The sequence below is a fragment of the Euleptes europaea genome, chromosome 7, assembly GCF_029931775.1.
Source record: "Euleptes europaea isolate rEulEur1 chromosome 7, rEulEur1.hap1, whole genome shotgun sequence".
NCBI lineage: Eukaryota > Metazoa > Chordata > Lepidosauria > Squamata > Sphaerodactylidae > Euleptes > Euleptes europaea.
The window spans coordinates 90239631-90262394 of NC_079318.1; the positions used below are offsets into that span (position 1 = coordinate 90239631).

Below are 22764 nucleotides of genomic sequence, written 5' to 3' on the forward strand. Positions count from 1 at the left end.
CACAACAGACACCCTGTGAGGTAGATGGGGCTGAGAGAGTGACTAGCCCAAGGTGACCCAGCTGGCTTCATGTGGAGGAGTGGGGAAACCAACACGGTTCACCAGGATTTGCCTGTTTCTCAACCGATGAAAGAATCTTAACAGCAGGAAAGCAACCGGAAGCAACATGCTGGAAGTATACATAGGACAACAACCCGGTCTCTGTTCAGTGGACAGATTTATTTTATTTTTTAAAAAGACAATTATCAAAAATGTGGTGGTGTTGTGGGGGGGGGGGTAGGAGCAGTTCAAGGCCGGAGCAGCTGCGGGAAGGGAGCGACTTCATAAATAGAATAAGTTACACAGCTAGAGATTGTGAGAGGTACACCCCAAGCAAGGAAAACACAGTGAGGTTGTCTGGGGTGGGGGAGAGAGGGAATACACATGGGTGGCAGGCTGGGACCAGCCCCGATAGAAGCGGGGGTGTGTGTGGGGGGATATAGATCTGTTCTACAAACCGCTCAGGAAAAAGGTAGGTCAGAACATCTTTAAGAGAGGGGTAGTTTGCTACCTTCCACCATCTAGGGCCGGAGGCCTTTTCCAAGATAGACGGGCCCCGGAACAGGGAAGGGAACGAGACGCTACAGCATAAAGTGCCCAGATTTGGGGAGGAGGGTAGTGTTCTGTCGCCCAGAGCTTAAAAAAGAAATTAAAACACCTTCAAGGTACCCCGTTCAGCCGGACTTCAGTCCCTTGGCAAGGATTTTTCGTGCGGCTGGCTTGCAGCAACCAAGCCAGGGCAGGTCAGGGGGACCGGAACAACTATGGCCAGCCCTAGGCCTCGAGGCGCAGCTTAAAAATGAGGCAAAAACACACAGGTCTTCGCGCTCGCGTCGCACCCCGTCCATATGGGTAGCAGCCCCCTTTCAACGGGACGCAGAGCGACTGCCGAAATCCCACGGGCGGATTCTCTCGCTTCGGCCAACGTTGCTTTCCACCCGGCCTCGGTCATAGCTTAGGAGCTGTTAATGGCGTTCTCGCAGGGTAAATTAGCCTAGAAAAAAGGCCGGGACACCCCTAATTCCACCGTGGGGAGCCCCGCTGGGCCGAGTTCCCCTTCTTGTGAACCACCTGGCCATGTCCACATGAGAGGAACAGGGAGGGGGCTCAGGGACGCAAGCAGAAAGGTGAACGCATCAACCCCTGCTACCCGCCCTAGAGCAAGACAGCAACTCTAAAACCCTGCGCCCGCCAGACAGGAGCCTGCCTAAAGGAAGCGGACGTGGCGCTTCTGCCTCCCCGCTCCAGAAAGGTAACCCGGCAGCACCAGGCTGCAAAATGGAGCGCCTTCCCCCTGCTTCTGAACAAGAAGCCGGCGAGGGCGACGGCCGAGGACCGTCCAAACCGCTTCCGTTCTTCTCTGGAACAGCACCGGTCAGAAGCCGAGCGTTTACGCCGTCGTTTGGGGACGGAGCGGAGCTGCCCCGTTCATGGAATAAGCCGCCTGCTGGGCCAGCCTGCTCCCCTCCCCGAGTTTTCAAGCCAACTTGATTTATCCTTATCAGTGTATAAAGTCCCACAAAGGCCCAGCGAAGGGACGTGACACACACCCCCCAAAGCGAGGAGGGGGGACGCAGCTGCTGGAACTCCACTCGAGCGCAAGGAAGGCAGAACCACCGTTACGTGGCTGGGTCTCCCCCTCTTTGGTAGGAGGGGACACACCAGGGAGCTCCGTGGCTCTGCGGCCCACTGGCAGGAGACACCGTGAAGGACATTCTCCCCCCGCCCCCGATCTATTGCCAACTGGGATTTGCCAGACCCCCCCTCAGCACCCAAAAACCTCTGGGAGACAGCATGAGTGCAATTCCAATTATTGGTTCTAGACACTGAGGAAACGGCCAGCTACCACCGGAACCAAGGCCTGGACGGGGGTTCTAGGTGCCAACACCCGCTGGCATACGCCTGTCCTAGTTAGCCCTTTGCAGGTCAGTGCGATTGTCCGACGGCCTCCGGAGTCTCGAGTCGAAGGCCGCACCAGCGGCCAATATTTTGGTGGAGTCCATTTCCGCCTCGTCGGCTCCCGGGAGCCGATTTCCTCTCCCGGCCTCCTCTGCTCCTCGCTTCGGAGCCTCCAGGCTGGGCGTGGACGTTCGTAAGACCACCTGCCTGAAGTTGCTGCTGGTTGTATTATGGGACTCATTCCCCTCTTTCTCCATCACCAGATTTGGTTTTGGGTTCTTCCATTTCGAACCTGGCTGTTCCTTCCGCCCCACAGCCGGGGTTGTCGCTTCCCCCCAACCCATGGCCTGGGAGAGTTTGGCAAAGGGGGTCTTGCGTAACATCTCCTGCCGGAAGTTGTGGTTGCTGCCGGTTGGGTAGTTCCTCCCACCCAGGCTGGGCAAGGAGCCCTTGCCGCCCTTGTTGGCTCTGGGGTTGGTACCGATGTCGGCCGTTATGTTCGTGTAGAGGGGAAGGAGTTCCTTGGACAGGAGCGTGTAAGAGAGGGAATTCATGCCGTCCTGAGTCCAGGCCCGGTGCGTCCTGATCAACAGATCAAACCTGCGAAAAGGACAGGAAAAAGGATAAATTTGTACAATCGGAGAGGTAAAAGACACCCACCCTTCAATAGGAACACCCTGTGACCTCGTACGCTCGAGGACCAGTCATAAGAACATAAGACCACCAATGCTGGATCAGACCCAGGCCCATCAAGTCCAGCAGTCTGTTCACGCAGTGGCCAACCAGAGGCCTCTAGGAAGCCCACAAGCGAGACGACTGCAGCAGCATTGTCCTGACTGAGTACCAAAGCACCTAATATATTCGGCATGCTCCTCTGATTCGGGAGAGAGTAGGTTATGCATCGTGACTAGCATCCGTTTTGACCAGTAGCCATGAATACCCCTCCATGAACAATGGTGTGGCATAGCAGGGAGTTTCACAGAAAGGCGGTCTTAGACATGGGCAATACGGGCAGCTGCCCTGGGCACTCCCTTTCCCAACGGAAGGGGGGGGGAGAAAAAGAACAGGCTCCTGTTCCCGTCCATGCCTGTCCCATCTGAAGCTTGGGCAGCAGTCTTCTGCAGAAAAAAGCAACCAAAATGACCAGTGGGTTAGAGCAACTACCCTATGAGGAGCGGTTAAAACTCTTAGGGCTGTTCAGCTTGGAAAGAAGGCAGCTGAGGGGAAACACGATAGAGGTCTATAAAATTATGCATGGTTTGGAGAGCGTGGACAGGGAGAGGTTTTTCTCCCTCTCCCATAATACTAGAACACGGGGTCATCTGCAGAAGCTGGAGGGTGGGAGGTTCAAAACAGATAAAAGGAAGTCTTTCCTCACACAGCAGATAGTTAAAAAGTGGAACTCCCTGCCCCAGGGTGTGGTGATGGCTGCCAACTTGGAAGACTTTAAGAGGGGAGTGGACATGTTCATGGAGGATAGGGCTATCCATGACTAGTAGTCAAAATGGATACTAGTCAAGATGCATACCTATTCTCTCTAGGATCAGAGGGGCATGCCTAATATATGAGGTGCTATGGAACACAGGCAGGATAATATTGCTGCAGTAGTCTTGTTTGTGGGCTTCCTGGAGACACCTGGTTGGCCACTGTGTGAACAGACTGCTGGACTTGATGGACCTTGGTCCGATCCAGCATGGCCTTTCTTACGTCGGCAGCCATGGTTCCCACCCACCTCACTCACTGAGGGGCAGTGAGAAGGTGGCAGTGATTCAGGGGCTCCATCCGGGACTTTGGCCGAGGGGCCCAGAATCACTAAGGCCCCTTATCATCTGTTTTAGCAGCCGGCTGCTAATGATGTGTCCCCCCCCTATGGAGTAATGAGGGCAAGGAGGCTGGTGTGAGCTTTTGGCTTGCTTTATTGGCCAAGAAGTCATAACCGGGTGATCCAGGATCCAGACAAAAGAGCTCCGTGATCCTGTCACACCGAGGGAGGGGCAATGCAAGAGGTTTTATAGACATTTGACATTCCAGTAACATTCGATGTTAGCTTGTCAATGCAATGTCATTAGTTTCTACAGCGCCTGCGTGAGCTTTGCTACATTAATGAATAGAACTCTTGTTCATCCAGACAGAAGAAAAAGTTTAAAAAGGGCTAAGAAAGCCAGAAGAATTTTAATTCAATTTTTATAAGGGGAATGGGGGAAGTAGAGATATTACAATATTAAATTAGCTTTTTTCCTAGGGATTTCAGCTTTTTAAGAACTAATCCGTTATAATATGACAGAGATGAGTAATTGGAGAACAGTGTATTAATATATTTTGTGTTGTCTGTTTTTTTTTCCTAATGGTTTATTCTTTTCCCCCTGCTTATTGTTATTGTTATCTTATTATTAATTATGGAAAGGTACTATATAAGGGGGAAATATAACATTAAAATAATAATATATTAGCATTAGAAAATATTAATACAAAGGAGATACCAGATTAATGTTGGGAGAGAGGAAGTCGGTGGGGAAGTTCACCACATTTAATTAGATTTAATGTTGAAGACTTACACCTAAATATTTGTTAATGCTTTGTTGGTTTAAAGATTAGTATATAGGTTGTATTTTCAAATGAGATGTGTGGTAAATATTGAAAAATAATAAAAATTATATTAAAAAAAAAAGAACTCTATTGTTCCCTTGCAGGGTGAAGCGAAACTTAAAGGAGGAATAGGTGGGAGGAAGGCTGTTCCCTTATGTGAGAGGAAAGATTCCAGCCTTTGGCTCGTGTGTGTGTGCCTACTTGCTGAAGGAAAGGGGGGGCCACTGACAAGCGGCTTCTGTGGGTATGCGTGTAGCTTGCGTGTCTGAATGTGGTTAGGTCGGCACAACACTAAAAGATTTTTTGTGTCATTTTAGACACAACTGTTTTGGCTCCCAGCTGCTAACGGGTTTTTTAAAACCTTTTCAGACAAAGCCGCTTGTGTCCCCCATTGGCATCCCCAGGCTCAGCCATATTTTTTTTTAATGAAAACGGCTTTCTCCTGTTTTCAGTTTTTCCTAGAGCTTCTGAATCGCTGCAGTGGGCTGTTTAAAACGTCTGGGCCGCTTCCAAAAGGACCGCTTTTTTTTTGGCCTTTTTTCATGGCGTGTTCTTTTCCGGCTTAAAAAAAAAAAAAACAGCCTAAGATTAGCGTCATAGGGTTGTAGTGCCATAGTAATCCTATGTGTCCGAATGGTGGCGTTACAGCAGTTCAGTGATATAGCACTATTCTGACGATGTTAAGTAAAAAGTTGGAAAAGAATGTGCCGTGAAAAAAGGCGGCGGCGGGGAGCGCAGCGCTGTTTGACATGTCAAGAGTGCTTCAGAGATGGCTCATTAACAGATTGAAATCAACAGTATGGAACACCCATCCCCTCGTCTTTCTAGAGCTTTTTGTTTAGCTAGATTGAATGCTAACCCCTCTGTGGTTATGCAGGGCAGGATTTTGAATATACCATATTCAGACAGGACCTGTCCTTGCTCTTCTGGCTCTATCGACTCACTAGCCCATGCCCTTTTGGAAGGCCGCTTTTACGAGGAACTTCGATCACATTATATTTCCCCCTTGTAACATACAAATCCAACGCCTCTGTGTCTGACATAATGCCTTTTCTACTAAGCGATAGGGATCCCAAGGCTGCATTGTCAGTGGCAAGATTTGTCTCAGTCCTTATATCCCTCCAACACTAGATATATGCTGCTCAAGATCAATGGATCAAGGAGCTTCTAAGGGATAAAAGGAAAGGAACAGCCATTCCCTGCATCGCTTTACCCTGTATCGAGCAGGCGCAGAGGAGAGCTACGAGGATGATCGGGGGCCTGGAGACCAAGCCCGGTGAGGAAAGGCTGAGGGAGTTGGGAACGTTCAGTCTGGAGGAGGTTGAGGGGGGACACCATCTTTGTTGCCCTCCTCTGGACACGTTCCAGCTTGTCTGCATGTGTGTAAAGTGCCGTCAAGTCACAGCCGACTTATGGCGACCCCTTTTTGGTGTTTTCATGGCAAGAGACTAACAGAGGTGGTTTGCCATTGCCTGCCTCTGTGTCGTGACCCTGGACTTCCTCGGTCTCCCATCCAAGTACTAACCAGGGCTGACCCTGCTTAGCTTCTGAGATCTGACCAGATCAGGCTAGCCTGGGCCATCCAGGTCAGGGCTCCACCTCGTCTACATCCTTCTTAAATTGCGGTGCCGAAAACTGAACACTTCCTAGTCACTTCCTGTAAAGAACTTCCAGCAAGTACATAAGGCTGCGCTTGTTTATAGATCCTAAAATCTCACACATGCAAAAGGAAAACAAGTCCTCCAACCACTGGAGGGTGGTGTTGGATCACGGCAGCGTTGTCTTCTTTACGCTGCAAACGCAGCTCATAGCATCTGTTTATGTACAATTCTACATTATTATTAGTAGTAGTAGTATGTATTGCAACTGTAGGCTTGACCAAAGGGTTAATGAGAAAATGAACTAAAGAAATAAAGGCTTTTGCTAAACTGAGCTAAAAGGCAGCCATAAAGCGGCAAGATAATGAATGAAGGACTCCTTGGTAACTAGTAGCTGCAAAAAGTAACTGCAAGAAGAGAGGAGAGAAGAAAAGGATGATGTATGCCCATCTCCCACAGAACTTCTCTGGGCGTTCACTGTTTCGGCAATTGTGGATGAGGTTGCTAACTTGGTCAAGGACAGAGGTAGAGGTGTCACCTCATTAGCGTAGTAAACTGCCCACCCTAAGGGGAGGAATCGCCTCCATTTTTTGATCATGGGATCTATGAATAGGGCTGCCAGAGCTTGGGATCGCGCGCGCACACGGCGATGCAAGGAGCCTTATGCCACTCGAACTCTTGCAATGCATTTACACCCAGAAGTGCCGCATCGCTGGTCTCTAAAGAGTGGTATAAGGCCCCTCGCCAGGCGGCACTTCCAATTGTAAACCAGAAGTTACATGCGCGCGGTGTGCATGCGCGCGCATGCATGTTTGCCTGCCGACCCTCAGCTGGTCAGCGGGCAGAGGGGTGAATTTCCAGGGGTTTGCCAGCCGCCACCGGGCACCTGGCAACCCTATCTATGAAGAGATATGTTGTAGGTGTAACAGGACATTGTATGTCTAAGGTGGTGAAAGAACGGCGTAAAGAGGAGAACATGACGTTTGTAATGACTGACATCTTGGCAAGTATGTTGGACTAAAAGTGTTTGCTTCTGCTTTGGCCTGGAGCCTGTTATTCAGCTGAATAATACATCTCTAAACCTTCTCCTCCTTGGCGTGCTTATTGGGCCGGGACACCAAGGGACGAATCTGTTGGTTGAAAAATGGTCAACAGCCACAGCTCTGTGGGAAAGTATTCTCCATATATTAGGAATACAGGGAAAGGGAAAGCTTGCATAGCCGTGACAGAACTTTGCCAAACAGGGAGATTCGTAGGGTTGCCAACCTCCAGGTGGCGGTAGAGATCTCCTGCTATTACAACCGATCTCCAGCCGACAAAGATCAGTTCACCTGGAGAAAAGGGCTGCTTTGGCAATTGGACTCTATGGCATTGAAGTCCCTCCCCAAACCCCGCCCTCCTCAGGCTCCACCCCAAAAACCTTCCGTCGGTGGTGAAGAGGGACCTGGCAACCCTAGAGATTTGAGACCTTAGACTAACAGGATTTTCAAGGTATAAGTTTTCAAGAGTCAAAGCTCCCTGCGCAACCTTTTTGACTCTCAAAACATCACACCCTGAAAATCCTGCTGGTCTCTAAAGTACTGGTGGACTCAAATCTAGCAGCTCTCCTGCTGACCAACACGGCTACCCTCTGAAACAATCTTGCCAAAGACTCCCAAAATGGGATCTAGGGCTGCCAAGCCCCCCAGAGGGGATGGGGGAATCCCCCGCCCCCCAGGTCCTGTTGCCAGAGAAAATGAAAGAACAAATGCAGCCTCGTGTACTTGCTGGAAGTTCTTTACAGGAAGATCTAGGACTTCCCTGCAATTCCCAGAGCCACCTTTGTCACTTCCGGAACTGCCCGGCAACCCTAGACCAGGATTTGAACTGGGGACTTTCAGCTTCCGCTTTTAACCAAGTGCATGATGTAGGGTTGCCTACCTCCAGGAGATGGCTGGAGTTCTCCCACTATTACAACTGATTTCCAGGCGACAGTGATTATTTCCCCTGGAGAAAATGGCCACTTTGGCAATTGGACACTATGGCATTCAAGTCCCTCCCCCTCTCCAAACTCCACCCTCCTCAGACTCCACCCCCAAAATCTCCAGATATTTCCCAACCCAGAGCTGGCAACCCTAGTATAATGCAACCCCAAACTTTCTATGACCGTAGTCAGATCATCTTGTCCATCTTCTGGGCATGGAGTAGGGGTCACTGGGGGTGTGGGGGGGAGGTAGTTGTGAATTTCCTGCATTGTGCAGGGGGTTGGACTAGATGACCCTGGTGGCCCCTTCCAACTCTATGATTCTCTGCAGAGTCCGTTTCCCCGATCCTTGCTGGTCCCAAGGGATAAGAGGCGCACCTGTGGGGGTTCTCCTCATTTCCCTTGTCACCCTTATGCTTCACCATCTTGTAGTGGCCAACGGAGACGGGAGGCCGCGAGATCTTCATGCCAGCCAGACGCACCCTGGAGACACAGAAGGGAAAAACAGGGACTCAGGACCTTGGAGAAGACCACGGGCACCTCCAAAGGTCCCCGCCTCAAAGGGCCACCTTCCCCTGGGAGAAGGATGACCCCCCCTCCAACCAGCCCTTTTGTCAGGCTCTAAACGTGTCCGTCAGACCACGTGGGCGTCATGCGCAGGCGACCTCTGAAAAAGCGGCACGGGGCAGCCACTCCCGGTTGCGCCAACACACACTTGGAAAACTAATACCCGCTTCCCCCTCTTTTGTCTCTGCTGAAGGTTAAATACTTTAAACTGTTCCCCCCCCTACACACACACAGCAGGAAATGAGCAGTCACCATGGCGACCAATAATTCGAGCCAGCTTCGCTGAGACACACGGCTCCGGAGACGAACAGTTCCCCGGGCTCGGCCCTTTGCAGCCAAACGGCGTTTCCTTCCCTTCGCCCAACTCTCCTTTTCCTTCTGTCCCTCCGCGGTCTTGCTCGTGGGACAATCCTCCGTTTGGGAGCTCCTGTGCTCTTTAGACGTCGTTCAAAGAATCGACGTACATCGGCGGGCCTCTCACCTTGAGAAGACGGCCATTGTCCAGCATGCAGGGACCAGGCAGAATCGGGGAAGGGGAGAATGGACTCCTCTCCCATTGCCATGAAGTGAAGTGGCTGACTTGTCACAAATCTGTCTGGCTCCACACCGAACAGGCAAAGCTGGACAGACACCCCATGCCAAAACCCAGAGCGACTGGATCACAGTCCCTACAATCGCCTTAGCATAGTTTAGGCCCTGAATTCTACCAGTTGCTTGCCCTAGGCAATATTTCTGCTGCTGCCCGACTCCCAGTTCCCCCGAACTCTGGCCCCGCTTCTTGAGAATCAATACGCAAAGTTCAAATCTTTTTCAGCCCACCAGTTAAGATCCTCTTCTCAAGCCCTGTCCTTTGTGCCCCTGCCTGTAGAGGGGAGGTGGGTAAAGGCAGGGCTTTTTTAGTGGTGGCTCCTCGCCTTTGGATTGCCCTCCCCTCGGGGCTAGCCTGGTGCTGAACTCACTATCTTTTTAGACACCAGGCCAAAACATTCTTTTTAACCAGGCTAAAAAGGTTCCTTTTTTTTTTTTAAGCTGCTTTATCATCGGCTTTTAGCTGTTCTACGAACATCGTTTTAGGCTGCTCAATGTTTGTCTTAATGCCCCGGCTTGTTTTGTTTTATTTTACCCGTGAACTGCTTGGAGCAGGTCTCTGGAGAGGCTGCATCTAGGCTTTCCAAATAAATTAAGTCTCCTGAGAACAGGGCTAAATTTTCTGTCTTCCCTGATCACCGCTGTGCCAATCAAATCCTCACAACAGGCCCTTTCCCCCACCCCCTTCAAAGTTAGAGCGCTTCAGAACATTCCTTGACCATCGCAGAAGCTCCGGTCGACGGCAAACCGCGTTTCGCCCGCATGCTCATAAGGATCCCTCGGCTGGGCCCCCGTTGGCACACTGGCTACTATTTCACCTACCTGGATGCTGCAGCTTTACCCGCAACCCTGTGCAGTGGAAATGAGCATGCAAAGATCCATGAGCGCGTGAGGTGGAATGGAGAGAAAGAAAAGAGATGAAGGAGATGAGAAGGCAAGCTTTACCCCAGTTAGAGAGCGGGAAGCGGAGGATGGAATAGGTGTTGCAAGCAGATCTTGCTAAGGGAAAGTCACTGTTCCCGAGCCCTCCCCGCTGTGCTCACAAGACCCCACAAAGGTCAGCTACCGGTCTTCCACGTTCTCTTGCCTCATTTTCACTATAAACATGACTGTGTGGAACTGTGGCACATGAGAATATAAGAACGGCCATGCTGGATCAGACCAAGGGCCATCAAGTCCAGCAGTCTGTTCACACAGTGGCTAACCAGGTGCCTCTAGGAAGCCCACAAACAAGTCAACTGCAGCAGCCTGTGTTCCACTGCACCTAATATATTCGGCATGCTCCTCTGATCCTGGAGAGAATAGGTATGCATCACGACTAGTATCCTTTTTGACTAGTAGCATGAATACCCCTCTCTTCCATTAACATGTCCACTCCCTTCTTCAAACGTTCCAAGTTGGCAGCCATCACCACATCCTGGGGCAGGGAGTTCCACAATTTAACAATGTGTTGTGTGAAACAAATACTTCCTTTTATCAGTTTTGAATCTCTCACCCTCCAGCTTCAGCAGATGACCCCGCGTTCTAGTATTATGAGAGAGGGAGAAAAGCTTCTCCCTGTCCACTCCAAACCATGCAGAATTTTATAGACCTCTATCATTGGCATTTGCACAAGGACAGAATAAGCCCCCCTGCCCAAGTGTGATACTCAGTTTCTTGACGGAAGTTTGCATTTTTTAAAAGACAAGTTCGTAGTCCTTATGGACGCAGGGATTAGTTTGGAAATACAGGGCAAAGGCAGCAGAATCCCCAGCCACCACTGGAAATGTAGAGACTTCCCAGATCTGGACCCGGCTGAATTGGACGCCAAGAAAATACCAAAGTGGCTGTGAGAAAGTGGAAGAAACTCTCACGAGCTTAAGCCAGACATGATGGGAAAAAAGCGGAGTAGAAAGCCGGGGGGGGGGGAGAGAACAAGAGACCCACCTTGTGGCAATGTCATCGTCTTCCCCTCCCCAGCCCCAGTACTCATTGGGGAAGCCATTGATCTTCAGATACTGATCTGGGGTGAGCGCCGACACACCGCCAAAATATTGCGAGTACGGGAGGCTGGAGAGAAGGGGGAAGGGAGAGAGAAAGACAAAAGTCAATACCTGTTTAAGTCAGGCAGGGTTTCCAAGAAAAGGAGTCCACAGTCCAATGGCAGAACACCTGCTGCGCGTACAGAAGGTCCCAAGTTCAATACTGGGTATTTCCTGTTGGTCTTGGATAACAAAGGAAAGCTTTCTGTTCCAGAAAGCCACGGTCGATCAGAATAGATCATCCAGAGCCTTTACCAACAGTCAGACTCTGTACAAGGCAGCTTCTGCTGTTATGGGGGGAGGGTTTGAGGCACAGCCCTCTCTTTTTGTGCAGAAAGTCCCACGTTTAAACTGCCATCTCCATAGTAAAGATCTCAAATAAAAAGTGTTAGGAAGGATCTTCTTCTGCTTGAGATTCTAGACAACACAAATTTTGCAGCCCCAAAGTTTCTGACAGCTCCTTCTGTTTGTCTTTGTCTTTAAAAATCATTGTATAAACCAGGGAGGATAAAATGGAGGAAGGGAGGAGAAGAAGAAGAGATGCCGACTTTCTCTACCACTTAAGGAAGAATCAAAATGGCTTACAATCGCCTTCCCCTCCCCACAACAGACACCCTGTAAGGTAGGTGGGGCTGAGAGAGTTCAGCGCGAACCGTGACTAGCCCAAAGTCACCCAGCTGGCTTCATGTGGCGGAGTGGGGAAACCAGATTAGTGTCCACCACTCGTGGAGTGGGGAATTGAACCAGGTTCTCCAGATTAAAGTCCACCGCTCCAAACCACTGCTCTTAACCACTACACCATGCTGGCTCTCTACACCAACCTGAGCTCCTTGGAGGAAGGACATGATACAAACATGGCCGACAGTCCAACAGATGTAGTAATGAGTCAGTCTGCCCCACCCCAGACCTCCGCTGCCCTCCCTCACCTGTAGCCAAACTTGTTCATGGCAACAGAGACGTGCTTGGGACTCCAGGGGTCGCAGGTGTAAAGGTTGTGGTCGTTCTCAGGGATGAGATCCACATCGTGGAGGAAAAGGCAGTTCCATTCTTCATCCTTCAGGGCTTCCTTCACACCCACGTTGAGCAGCTTTGCTCGGTTGAAAGTGGAGTTCCCGGCCTACGGAAGAGCAGCATCGATCTGACATGATTTGGCGACGGGGAGAGACGCAGGACCCTCCAAGCGGGGCCCACGCGGAGCCAGGGTCAGCAATACCCCAAGGCAACCCCCTCAGATGCCCTTAAAAGGGTAATTCTATCTCTCGAACTTACTCACTGGAGAGGGGCCGTGGCTCAGTGTTAAAGGGACTAGGCAAGTAGGTGATGTGAAAGACCTCAGCCTAAGACCCTGGACAGCCATGGAGAGGGGCTGTGGCTCAGTGGTAGAGCCTCTGCTTGGCATGCAGAAGGTCCCAGGTTCAATCCCTGGCATCTCCAGTTAAAGGGTCTAGGCAGGTAGGTGATGTGAAAGACCCCTGCTTGAGACCCTGGAGAGCCGCTGCCTGTCTGAGTAGACAATACTGACTTTGATGGACCAAGGGTCTGATTCAGTGTAAGGCAGCTTCATGTGTTCATTTCATTAATATTTATTTATAAAAGGATATTGCAGAGCTTAAGAAGGTGCAGAAGAGAGCAACCAAAATGAACGGGACTAGAGCAACTGCCCTATGAGGAGCAGTTAAAATGCTTAGGGGCTGTTTAGCTTGGAAAGAAGGCGATTAAGGGGAGACATAAAAGAGGTCTATAAAATTGTGCAATGTATGGAGAGAGTGGACAGGGAGAAGCTTCCCTCCCTCATAATACGGCTGAAGCTGGAGGGTGAGAGGTTCAAAACTAATAAAAGGAAGCATTTCTCCACACAACGCATAGTTAAATTGTGGAACTCCCGGCCCTGTGGTGATTTAAAACATCTCTTTAAAATAGGTGTTTTAAATAACTAAATTTAAAATAGATGTTTTGAATAACTACATAACTTAAATAAAGAACCGAGGAAAAGGCCAGCGAGAGGTTGATTTAGGAGCTTTCTAGACTCCCAGAGCTGCTTATAAGGGGCAGGACAAAATGGAACACCACCTGGGCCTGTACAGAAGCACTCTACACTTGAGATTCTGCGTGTTGACTTCAGTGGGGGAGCAAGTGCAGGCGCATGGACCCCACTGATTCACAAGATAAGGCTCACAAGCACAGAGGCTATGGGATGGGCGCGTAATCACGCTCCCCCACCCCCCACCATTGGGAACATCTGAAAAAGCAGCATTCCCAGTCACAGAGGGGAAGCATACGTGCGTAGACACCATCCTCAAAAGCTGCTGGCCATAAATAGGCAATCGGCAGGGGCGGCGCATCCGTGGCCCCTGCCCCTCTATGTGCATTGATTTCAAGGTGCATGAAGTCACACGCAGAGGGCTGAAGTCACGTGCAGAGGGCAGGGTACGTCCCTTGCATGCAACCGCCTGCAGGTTAAATCTCAGGCCTCGGAGACACAGGCTCAGATCCAACGAAGCGTTTCCACTGATGAAACGCTTTCCACCCGCACAGCATGGCTTTTTCACCTGCCCTCTCCCCCTGCAGGAAATCATTCTGCCCATGGAAACTTTCCGCTGGATCCAAGCCAGAGCCTGAATAAATCTTGCTGGGCTAGATGCCCAGCTCCGTCTTTGTCTGCTTCATATACATATGGATTGTTTGCATTGTTTTCCAATTCCTTAATCCTATTCCTACTGCTTTATTGGAGGGCCTTGCTGTCCGACTGAGTTGTGTTTTTTTGTTTTTGTTTTAATTGTAATCTACCTTGAGTCTCAGTCAGAAAGGAAGGCTGCAAATGAAGCTAAATAAAATAAAATAGGATGTATTGTGTGCCAAGGCACACAGCCCTGACGACCCGGGCAGCCGGTCGGAAAAGCTGGCCATGCATTCTTCTCCTCCTTGGTTATCTCGGGCTGAAATCAGCAGTGGAAATGGCCTAGTTTGGGACACAGCACCAACATAAAAGAGGGGGCGGGGATATACGCTTATCGGCTGTAAAGAGTTTCAGGTCACCTTCTAAACCAAATGCACTAAAATAACATCTGAAGAGAGAAGCACCAGGTTTTTTGCTTCAAAGGTTGCAAATCCCAGGCACACTGACTTGGGAAGAATTCACCCCAAAGATCTGCAGGGGGGGATCTCGCATCCTGGAGACCACGTGCAGAGAGAATGGGGCCGTCAGGCTGATTTGCAGCCAAGTTTCTCCACTTCACCCCTACTTTGGCAAAATCCAGAAATGGCAGGAGGGGGCGTAGCTCAGTGGCAGAGCATCTGCTTGGCATGCAGAAAGTCCCAGGTTCAATCCCTGGCATCTCCAGTTAAAGGGACTAGACAAGTAGGTGATGGAGAATACCTCAACCTGAGTCCCTGGAGAGCCGCTGCCAGTCTGAGTAGACAACACTGACTTTGATGGACTGAGGGCCCGAATCAGTATAAGGCAGCTTCATGTGTTCAAAACCACCCAGTCATTTCCCAGGCTCCTGCGACAGCCCCTCACCAACAAACTACATACCTGATGTACGACGTAGATACCGTACTGCAGCTGCTGGCGCTGGAGGAACGGGTGGAGATAGTACAGCAGGTGACGGAGGTGGGTCTCCCGGTTGCGGTGCGGGATGACGACGGCGGTGCGGGAGCGCGGCTCGCAGGCGGAAGGGCGGTATCGGCCCCCATTGCTCACAGCTGGGTTCTTCTGCTGGATCTGCTCCAGCGTCGGCACTCGACTGAAGGTCACAGTCAAAGGGCCAACTGCGAGCAGGTGGGGCAGGAAGAGGAAGAAAAGTTGGTTTTTATATGCCATCATTCTCTACCACTTTATGTGTGTGTTAAGTGCCGTCAAGTTGCTTCTGACTCATGGTGACCCTATGAATCAGTGTCCTCCAAAATGCCCTGTCTTTGACAGCCTTGCTCAGGTCTTGCAAATTGAGGGCTGTGGCTTCTTTTATTGAGTCTTCCTCTTTTCCTGCTGCCCTCTACTTTTCCTAGCATGACTGTCAAACCAGCTTATGATCCCCTTCCCTTCCCCTCCCCACAACAGACACCCTGTGTGGGGAAGGTGGGGCTGAGAGACTTCAGAGAGAACTGTGACTAGCCCAAGGTCAGCCAGCTGGCTTCATGTGGAGGAGTGGGGAAACCAACCCCGTTCTCCAGATTAGTGTCCGTTGCTCATGTGGAGGAGTGGGGAATCAAACTCGGTTCTCCAGATTAGAGGCAGAAAAGATAAGAAAGAGACATCGCTATAGTCCCTACACACCCGCCCAGATTCAAAAATAACGGACAATCTTATCACATTTTATGCTGCCTGCTTCCTTCCGACGAGCTCTCTGCAGTACTCAGGGTTTCCTTCTTCCCGTTCTGCCCTCACAACGACACTGTGAGGCAGGTTAAGCCGGGAGAGAGTAACTGGCCCACAGTCATTCAATAAGCATCATGGCGTGAAGCCGGGTCTTGCAGGTTTTAGTCCCAATGCTTTAGCCACTGCAACATAGCAGCGGGGTCACTGGACTAATGGTAAGCAGTTGGCAAAATCCAAAACCTCTGAGTTCCCAATCCTCATGGATCCAACGCACAAAAACCAACATGGGCACCTGTTTGTTAGTTCACTGCTTATAAACCGCAGGATGAAGGCCCTTGGCTTTCTCCAGCCTTGCCAAAGGGGCTTTGGAGGAAGTCTGGAAGTCTTTAAAGCAGGATTTCCAGGAAATGAGAAAACAATGCCCAGAGGCAAGGATGATAAGAACAAAGGTTGCCTTGGCACAGGGTAAAGGGCGTCCGGAACTGGCACAATGTCACAAGTACCAAGAGAAGGGGATATGAGAACCATCTTCAAGTACTTGAAGGGCTGTCATAAAGAGGATGGTGCCAAGTTGTTTTCTGTTGCCCAAGAAGGTCGGACCAGAACCAAAGGGGCTGAAATTAAATCAGAAGAGTTTCTGTCTAGACGTTAGGAAGAACTTTCTAACAGTTACAGTGGTTCCTCAGTGGAACAGGCTTCCTCGGGAGTTGGTGAGCTCTCCTTCCCTGGAGGTTTTTAAGCAGAGGCTAGATGGCCATCTGTCAGCAAGGCCGATTCAATGACCTTAGGCTGTTCATGAGAGGGAGGGCATCTTGGCTATCTTCTGGGCATGGAGTACGGGGTCACTGGGGTGTACGTGGGGGAGGTAGTCGTGAATTTCCTGCAGGGGGTTGGACTAGATGACCCTGGTGGTCCCTTCCAACTCTATGATTCTGTGAGAAGGCCCATCCTAGTAATACAACTTTAAGGCAAACGGGGGTTGAAACATCAGCTTTTATGGAGACAGTGATGTTTCAGGTGATGCAGGGGAAACCAAAGGGGTTGAGCTAAACACTATCTAACATAGCAACCAATAAATCTCTTTTTATTATACCCTCGAAGACCTGGTTTTCAGGCGGTGTGTTCTGGTGGTTGGAAAAGAATATGGTGCCCGTTTCACAAAAAAATGGTGATTGCACATACCAAGAAGACCATCGGCACATGGAGCTGCCTTATACTGGTCCATCACGGTCAATATTGTCTACTCAGACAGGCAGCAGCTCTCCAGGGTCTTGGGTGGAGGTCTTTCATGTCACCTACTGCCTGGTCCTTTTTAACTGGAGATGCTGGGGACTGAACTTGGGACCTGCCGTTTGCCAAGCAGATGGTCTACTGCTGAGCCACGGCCCCTCCCATACACAGCCAGAGGAGTGCCAGACACAAAACGGCAGGAAAAAAGGGCTTTTGTCTGGCTCCTGTATGGAACATACAATCTACAACCTGATAGTGAGAAACTGAACTACTCTTCCTACCCACCCCCAAATACTGAATATATTTATTTATTTAATTGTATTTAAAATATTTGTTAGCTGCCTTTCTCTCATGCAGAACTCAAGATGGATTACAATATATGGGCAACATTACAGAAACACAATAAAAACAGCATTTATAACACCTCTACAAGTCACAGATTGACAGCCCCAATTAGGACTGCCAATAATGAAAGCTAAACCAATCAAAATGCAGTCCTAAATAAAACCATCTTCAACTGCCTCCTGAAGATTGACAATGGGGCACACCTCCCTGGGGAGGTTGCTCCATCATTGTGGGGCTGCCACAGAAAAGGCCCCGTCTCGTGTACCCACCAAACAAGCCTCTTTGATTGGTGGGACAGTCAGGTGGGCATCTCCCTGCGATCTAAATTCCTGGGCAGGAACGTGTGGGAGAATACGGCCCTTCAGATACCTCGGTCCCAATCTGTGATGGGCTTTGAATGACAAAACCAACACCTTGCATTTAACTAAACAAGATGGCGTGTTTGTGGTTATCATGAACAAAGGTTGAATCCCACATATGGTCACAGAGCCATGCGTGGTTAAGAGCAGTGGTTTGGAGCGGCGGAGGCTAATCTGGTGAACTGGATTTGTTTCCCCACTCCTCCACATGAAGCCAGTTGGGTGACCCTGGGATAGTCACATTCTCTCAGCCCCACCTACCTCACAGGGTGTCTGTTGTGGGGAGGGGGAGGGAAGGTGACTATAAGCCGGTTTGAGTCTCCCTTAAGTGGTAGAGAAAGTCAGCATATAAAAACCAACTGTTCTTCTTTTTGGGGAGGGCGCAGACATTTTAGGGGAAAATGAAATATATGACACTTTCTTATTAAAACCTCACTTACCAGTGCGAAACACAGAATTGACTGTAAGCTGCCTTGAACCATGAGAAAAGGCGAGGCATAAATATTTCAATAAACATATTGTTTAGCTAGCGTATAAAACCACTTTTGGCACATTTAAGAAATATAGATGTACAACATGTTTCTAAGCCGAGAGAGCTCTAAGAGAGCTGTGACTAGCTCAAGGTCACCCAGCGGGCTTCGTGTGTAGGAGCAGGGCAACAAATCCAGTTCACCAGATTAGCGTCCGCTGCTCATGTGGAGGAGAGGGGAATCGAATCTGGTTCTCCAGATCAGAGTCCACCACTCCAAACCACCGCTCTTAACCACTACACCACACTGGCTCTATTTGGGCAGTCTAGCTGTTGCATCATTTGCTGAATCAAAGCTTTCTCAGTGCATTCTTGTAGCTTGTAACCTACTCTTATCCACTGTCGGTTGTGTGCGGTATACTGTTCTTACTGCACTGTTTTAATTGCGCATGAGAATGGCAGACCATAAATGAAGCAATTGACTAAATATTTGCTTATCGAGGTCAGCTATATAGTCCTGAAAGCCATCCAACAGAGCATCACCGTGCACGTGATTCACTGTGGACAAAATGAGTCATGTTTGAACAAAATGGATCCTTGTAAATGCGTTATTAAATCCAAGAGTATACACAGGAATTATCAACCAAGGCTGCAGACTGCCCTTCATAAAAGCCTAACACATTTTTCAGTGAACACTTAGATTCGAGCCTAGGAGCACTTCAGAAATCGACAAGTTTTTGAGTCAAAGCTCCCTTCGTCAGGTATCTGACCAAGGGAACTCTGACTCTCTAAAGCTTGTACCCCAAAAATCTTGCTGGTTTCTAGGATGCTACTGAACTCAAATCTAGCTGATGTACTGCCGATCAACATGGCTAACCTCTGAAACTAAAGTTTTGAGCGAATAAACCCCAGATTCAAGATGTATTTCAGCAATTCCAAAAGAGAAAATGTTTTAGCTGCTTTTCTGTGTTCTCCAAAATGTCTATTTTTTTCCCATCAGAGAAAATGGGAAGAGTCATCTGAAATGCAACAAGAAAAAGGTCCCTCGCCTCTGCCCCATATTCTCATTGCTAGAGCCACAAGGGTTGTGCAATATCACAACACAGTCGTTTTGATAACTTTAACACTGTCTGTGCTTTGAGTACTAAATAAAGTTTTAGTGACTATTATATTTGGGAGGGACAGTGGCTCAGTGATAGAGCATCTGCTCGGCATGCAGAAGGTCCCAGGTTCAATTCCTGGCATTGCCAGTTGAAAGGATTACGTAGGTGACGTGTAAAATCTCAGCCTGAGAGCCGCTGCCAGTCTGAGTAGACAATACTGACCTCAATGGTCTGATTCAGTATTAGGCAGCTTCATGCGTTCTTTTTTTTTAAAAGTGGAAAACGACCACAGTATATCATTTAAGCCAGAGTCTTCTATTATACTGACAGCTTTTGAACTTTGTAGCTTCCGGGAATTTCTTTGGTCATTTCTTCAATAGGGAGGCTTTTTCATACCCTCCGCCTCTGATGAAAAATTAAAACCAGAGGTTGCTTTCAACAGCCACTGGTTTGTTCAAGTGTTAAATTATCCTACCTAAAGAGCAACCACCTCTTCCAGAATATCAAGAAAGACATCTTCAAGTTAGGATTTGAGGTGTAATGAACGCATCACCCCATCAAAGAGTTAATAAACAAATTGCCAGAAGCGAACCTTCAACGGCCACTTGATCTAAACCGGATTTTCAGGAGTTGGTTTCAGCTTAGTCCTTCTCTGGTAACACCTCCCACACTCCAAAATAACCGACAATTTAAAGTACAGTATTATAAGGGAGGAGAGTCTTACGGATACCGCGCACCACCAAAAAGACAAATAAGTAGCCTCTAGTTCAAATCAAGCCTGAACTCTCCCGACCAGCTAAAATGACTAAACTGAGGCTGCCGTAATTGGGTCACATCACAAGGAGACCAGACTCGCTGGAAAAGGCAACAACGCTAGGAAAAGAAGAAGAAGAGTTGGTTTTTATATGCCGACTTTCTCTACCACTTAAGGGAGACTCAAACTGGCTTACAATCACCTTCCCTTCCCCTCCCCACAACAGACACCCTGTGAGGTAGGTGGGGCTGAGAGAGCTGTGACTAGCCCAAGGTCACCCAGCTGGCTTCGTGTGTAGGAGTGGGGAAACAAATCCAGTTCACCAGATTAGCCTCCGCAGCTCGTGTGGAGGAGTGGGGAATCAAACCCGGTTCTCCAGATCAGGCTCCACCGCTCCAAACCACCGCTCTTAACCACTACACCACACTAGCTCTCCAGTGTGGAAGGCAAGTGGAAGGCAGCAGGAAAAGAGGAAGACACAAGATGAGATAGATTGACTCATTACAGGAAGCCACGGCTCTCCACTTGCAAGGCCTGAGCAAAGCTGTTAATGATAGGATATTTTGGAGGATGTTCAGATTCAGATTCATTTATTAATACGGCAAATGCCATTAAAAACATTCATATTGGTTACAGAATTAAAACTGGAGAATGTACAGTAACTAAAACTATAGGATATACGATTCATAGACAGTTTATATAATGTAAACAGACCTCGGATTAATAAAACATTCTCCATTGTAAGTTAAATTACCACGCCCCAGCTTTGTCTGGCGGATATTAGATATTGCGGCACAGAATTTCGCTACTTGCTTCACCCTATGTTCTGATCCATCCCATAGGAGACTCCTCAGCCTCCCTTCCTCGGAACTATCCTTTATTAGATCAAGAAGAGGGGAAATTAGCTTGCATCGGACTTCCAGGTAGAAAGAGCACCTGAAAAAGACATGCGCAGTAGATTCAACGTCAACTGATTTACAGGGACATCTCCATTCTGACCTTGGTAATCTCCTAAATATGCCTTCTAGGGTTGCAGAGGGCAGGGCTTTTGGGGGGATGTTAATTCATTGGGTTGCCATAAGTTGGAAGTGACTTGATGGCTCATAACATACACATTACCAGGGTAACTGGAGTATTTTTCTCTGCATCCTTCAGGACTGGTAACTTAAAAATTGATTTTCAGCCTGCTATCTTAAAGGAGACTTCAGGATCCTGTCCAGCCCTGGAACTCTTTCCAACCCTACGCTCACCAACCTATTCCCCTTACCTGTGGCTCCGTGGTGGAGCATCTGCTCGGCATGCAGAAGGTCCCAGGTTCAATCCCTAGCATCTCCAGTTAAAAAGCTTCTTGTGTGGAGCATTCCCTCCAGAGACTAATGTTGCTGGGCTGAATGTTTCACCCTGACATGCTAGTTCTTTACTTGAGTGGACTGAGTATTTTTTTAGGAGAGGGGCCATGGCTCAGTGATAGAGCATCAGCTTGGCATGCAGAAGGTCCCAGGTTCAATCCCCGGCATCTCCAGTTAAAGGGACTAGTCAGGTAGGTGATGTGAAAGACCCCCGCCTGAGACCCTGGAGAGCTGCTGCTGGTCTGAGTAGACAATAATGACTTTGATGGACCAAGAGTCTGAATCAGTGTAAGGCAGGTTCATGTGTTCATGTGTGTTTATGTGAGTATGGCTATCACTCAGCCCACAAGTCAAGACTCACCGAGATAAGGCGATCGCTCCGGGCAGTAGGGCAGAGATCCCGTGGGGTTTCCATGACGGGGCTGCAGAGGCAAGAGGCTAAGATTGGTGTAGACGTCGTGGGTCCGGGAGTAATCAAAAGATGGGTTAGGATCGTGCCCAAAGATGGAGGCCAGGTTCCGGAAGCCGCCGAAGGAGAAATATGCCATGAAGGCAAACTGGAAACAGATCAAGAGGGCCAAAGTACAGGGCCGATCCAGAAGCCGTCGGAGCATGGTGCTAGGGGGACGATCTCGCCTTTCGGGGCGGGGGGGTCGTACTCCTGGAAAACAGAAGACAGAGTCACCCCCCTGCTTACCTGAAGCTTGCTCCATGAAAAGATGCCTCCCTCTTCCCCTGAAGGAGTGGGGAGAACAAAACCCGGCACCCTGAGACTGGTGGGATAAGCAGCCTCATAGGATAGGACTACATTTCCCAGGAATCCTTGCAAGAAAGCCATGGACATTAAACCAGATTCAAACAGGTTTACATGTGTGGTGTGGACGTGTTCTATGTGCTACAGGGTAATTAAGTTACCAATTAAACCTTCAGTGGGCTCAACTGGTAATTTATGGCAACCCAAACTTTGAGTGATGACTGATTTTCACTGGCAAGAATTGATACAAAGCATCAGTAATAGTTTTTAAAGTTACTAGTGCGTTTTAAAAAGTTACTAGTGTTACTTTTTTTTTTTTATAACTTTTTATTATTTTATTTATATAATTGGAGGGTACAGGAAGAGAAAAAGGGGAAGGGGTAAACGTTATCGTTATAAAAACAATACAGTATTGTAAAATGATTTCTAAATAGAACATAATTACAGAATATCTTTAGTTTATTATACTTGCATCAGGCTGATTTCTAATATTTTAAAATTTCATATTCTACTTGGCAGTTAATTGAGATAAGAAAATATAATACAGAGTTTATTATAATGTTTAAACATACTTCGTTTAGGTTAGCTGCATTTCATGTAAGTATAGAAAGACGCCCACTTCTCCTCGAATTGCTCAGTGGATTCACTAGCTTTAGGATTTAATTCGAAAGTCATTTTGGCCATGGTTGCATATTCCAGAAGTTTTTCTTTCCAGTCATCAATTTCAGGTATGTGAGTTTGTTTCCAGGTTCTTGCTAGAATTGTTCTGGCAGCTGTTGTAGCATATTTGAAGACGTCATGCGATTTCAAAGGTAAATTTGA

General features: G+C 48.7%; 1 protein-coding gene across 1 annotated transcript; it reads right to left on the reverse strand.

The window, feature by feature from the left end:
• Positions 1-1946: 1946 nt before the first annotated feature.
• B4GALT3 (beta-1,4-galactosyltransferase 3) lies at positions 1947-21808 on the reverse strand. The gene is made up of 6 exons (XM_056853869.1): positions 21550-21808; positions 14797-15032; positions 12188-12378; positions 11167-11289; positions 8464-8568; positions 1947-2538 (listed from the first exon to the last, which is right to left on the reverse strand). Exons 1-6 carry the CDS (start codon positions 21800-21802, stop codon positions 1947-1949), a joined length of 1500 nt encoding a protein of 499 aa, XP_056709847.1. The 5' UTR covers positions 21803-21808.
• Between the last annotated feature and the right edge of the window lie 956 nt (positions 21809-22764).

Bases quoted from the DNA above. Each gene is read 5' to 3' on its own strand.
- B4GALT3 (XM_056853869.1), bottom strand. From the start codon at position 21,802: ATGCTCCGACGGCTTCTGGATCGGCCCTGTACTTTGGCCCTCTTGATC. The intron at 8,569-11,166 runs GTGGGTCTCTTG...CTGTGTCTCCAG, and splicing joins GACGATGACATTGCCACAAG to GGTGCGTCTGGCTGGCATGA. The intron at 2,539-8,463 runs GTGCGCCTCTTA...TCCTTTTCGCAG, and splicing joins AATGAGGAGAACCCCCACAG to GTTTGATCTGTTGATCAGGA.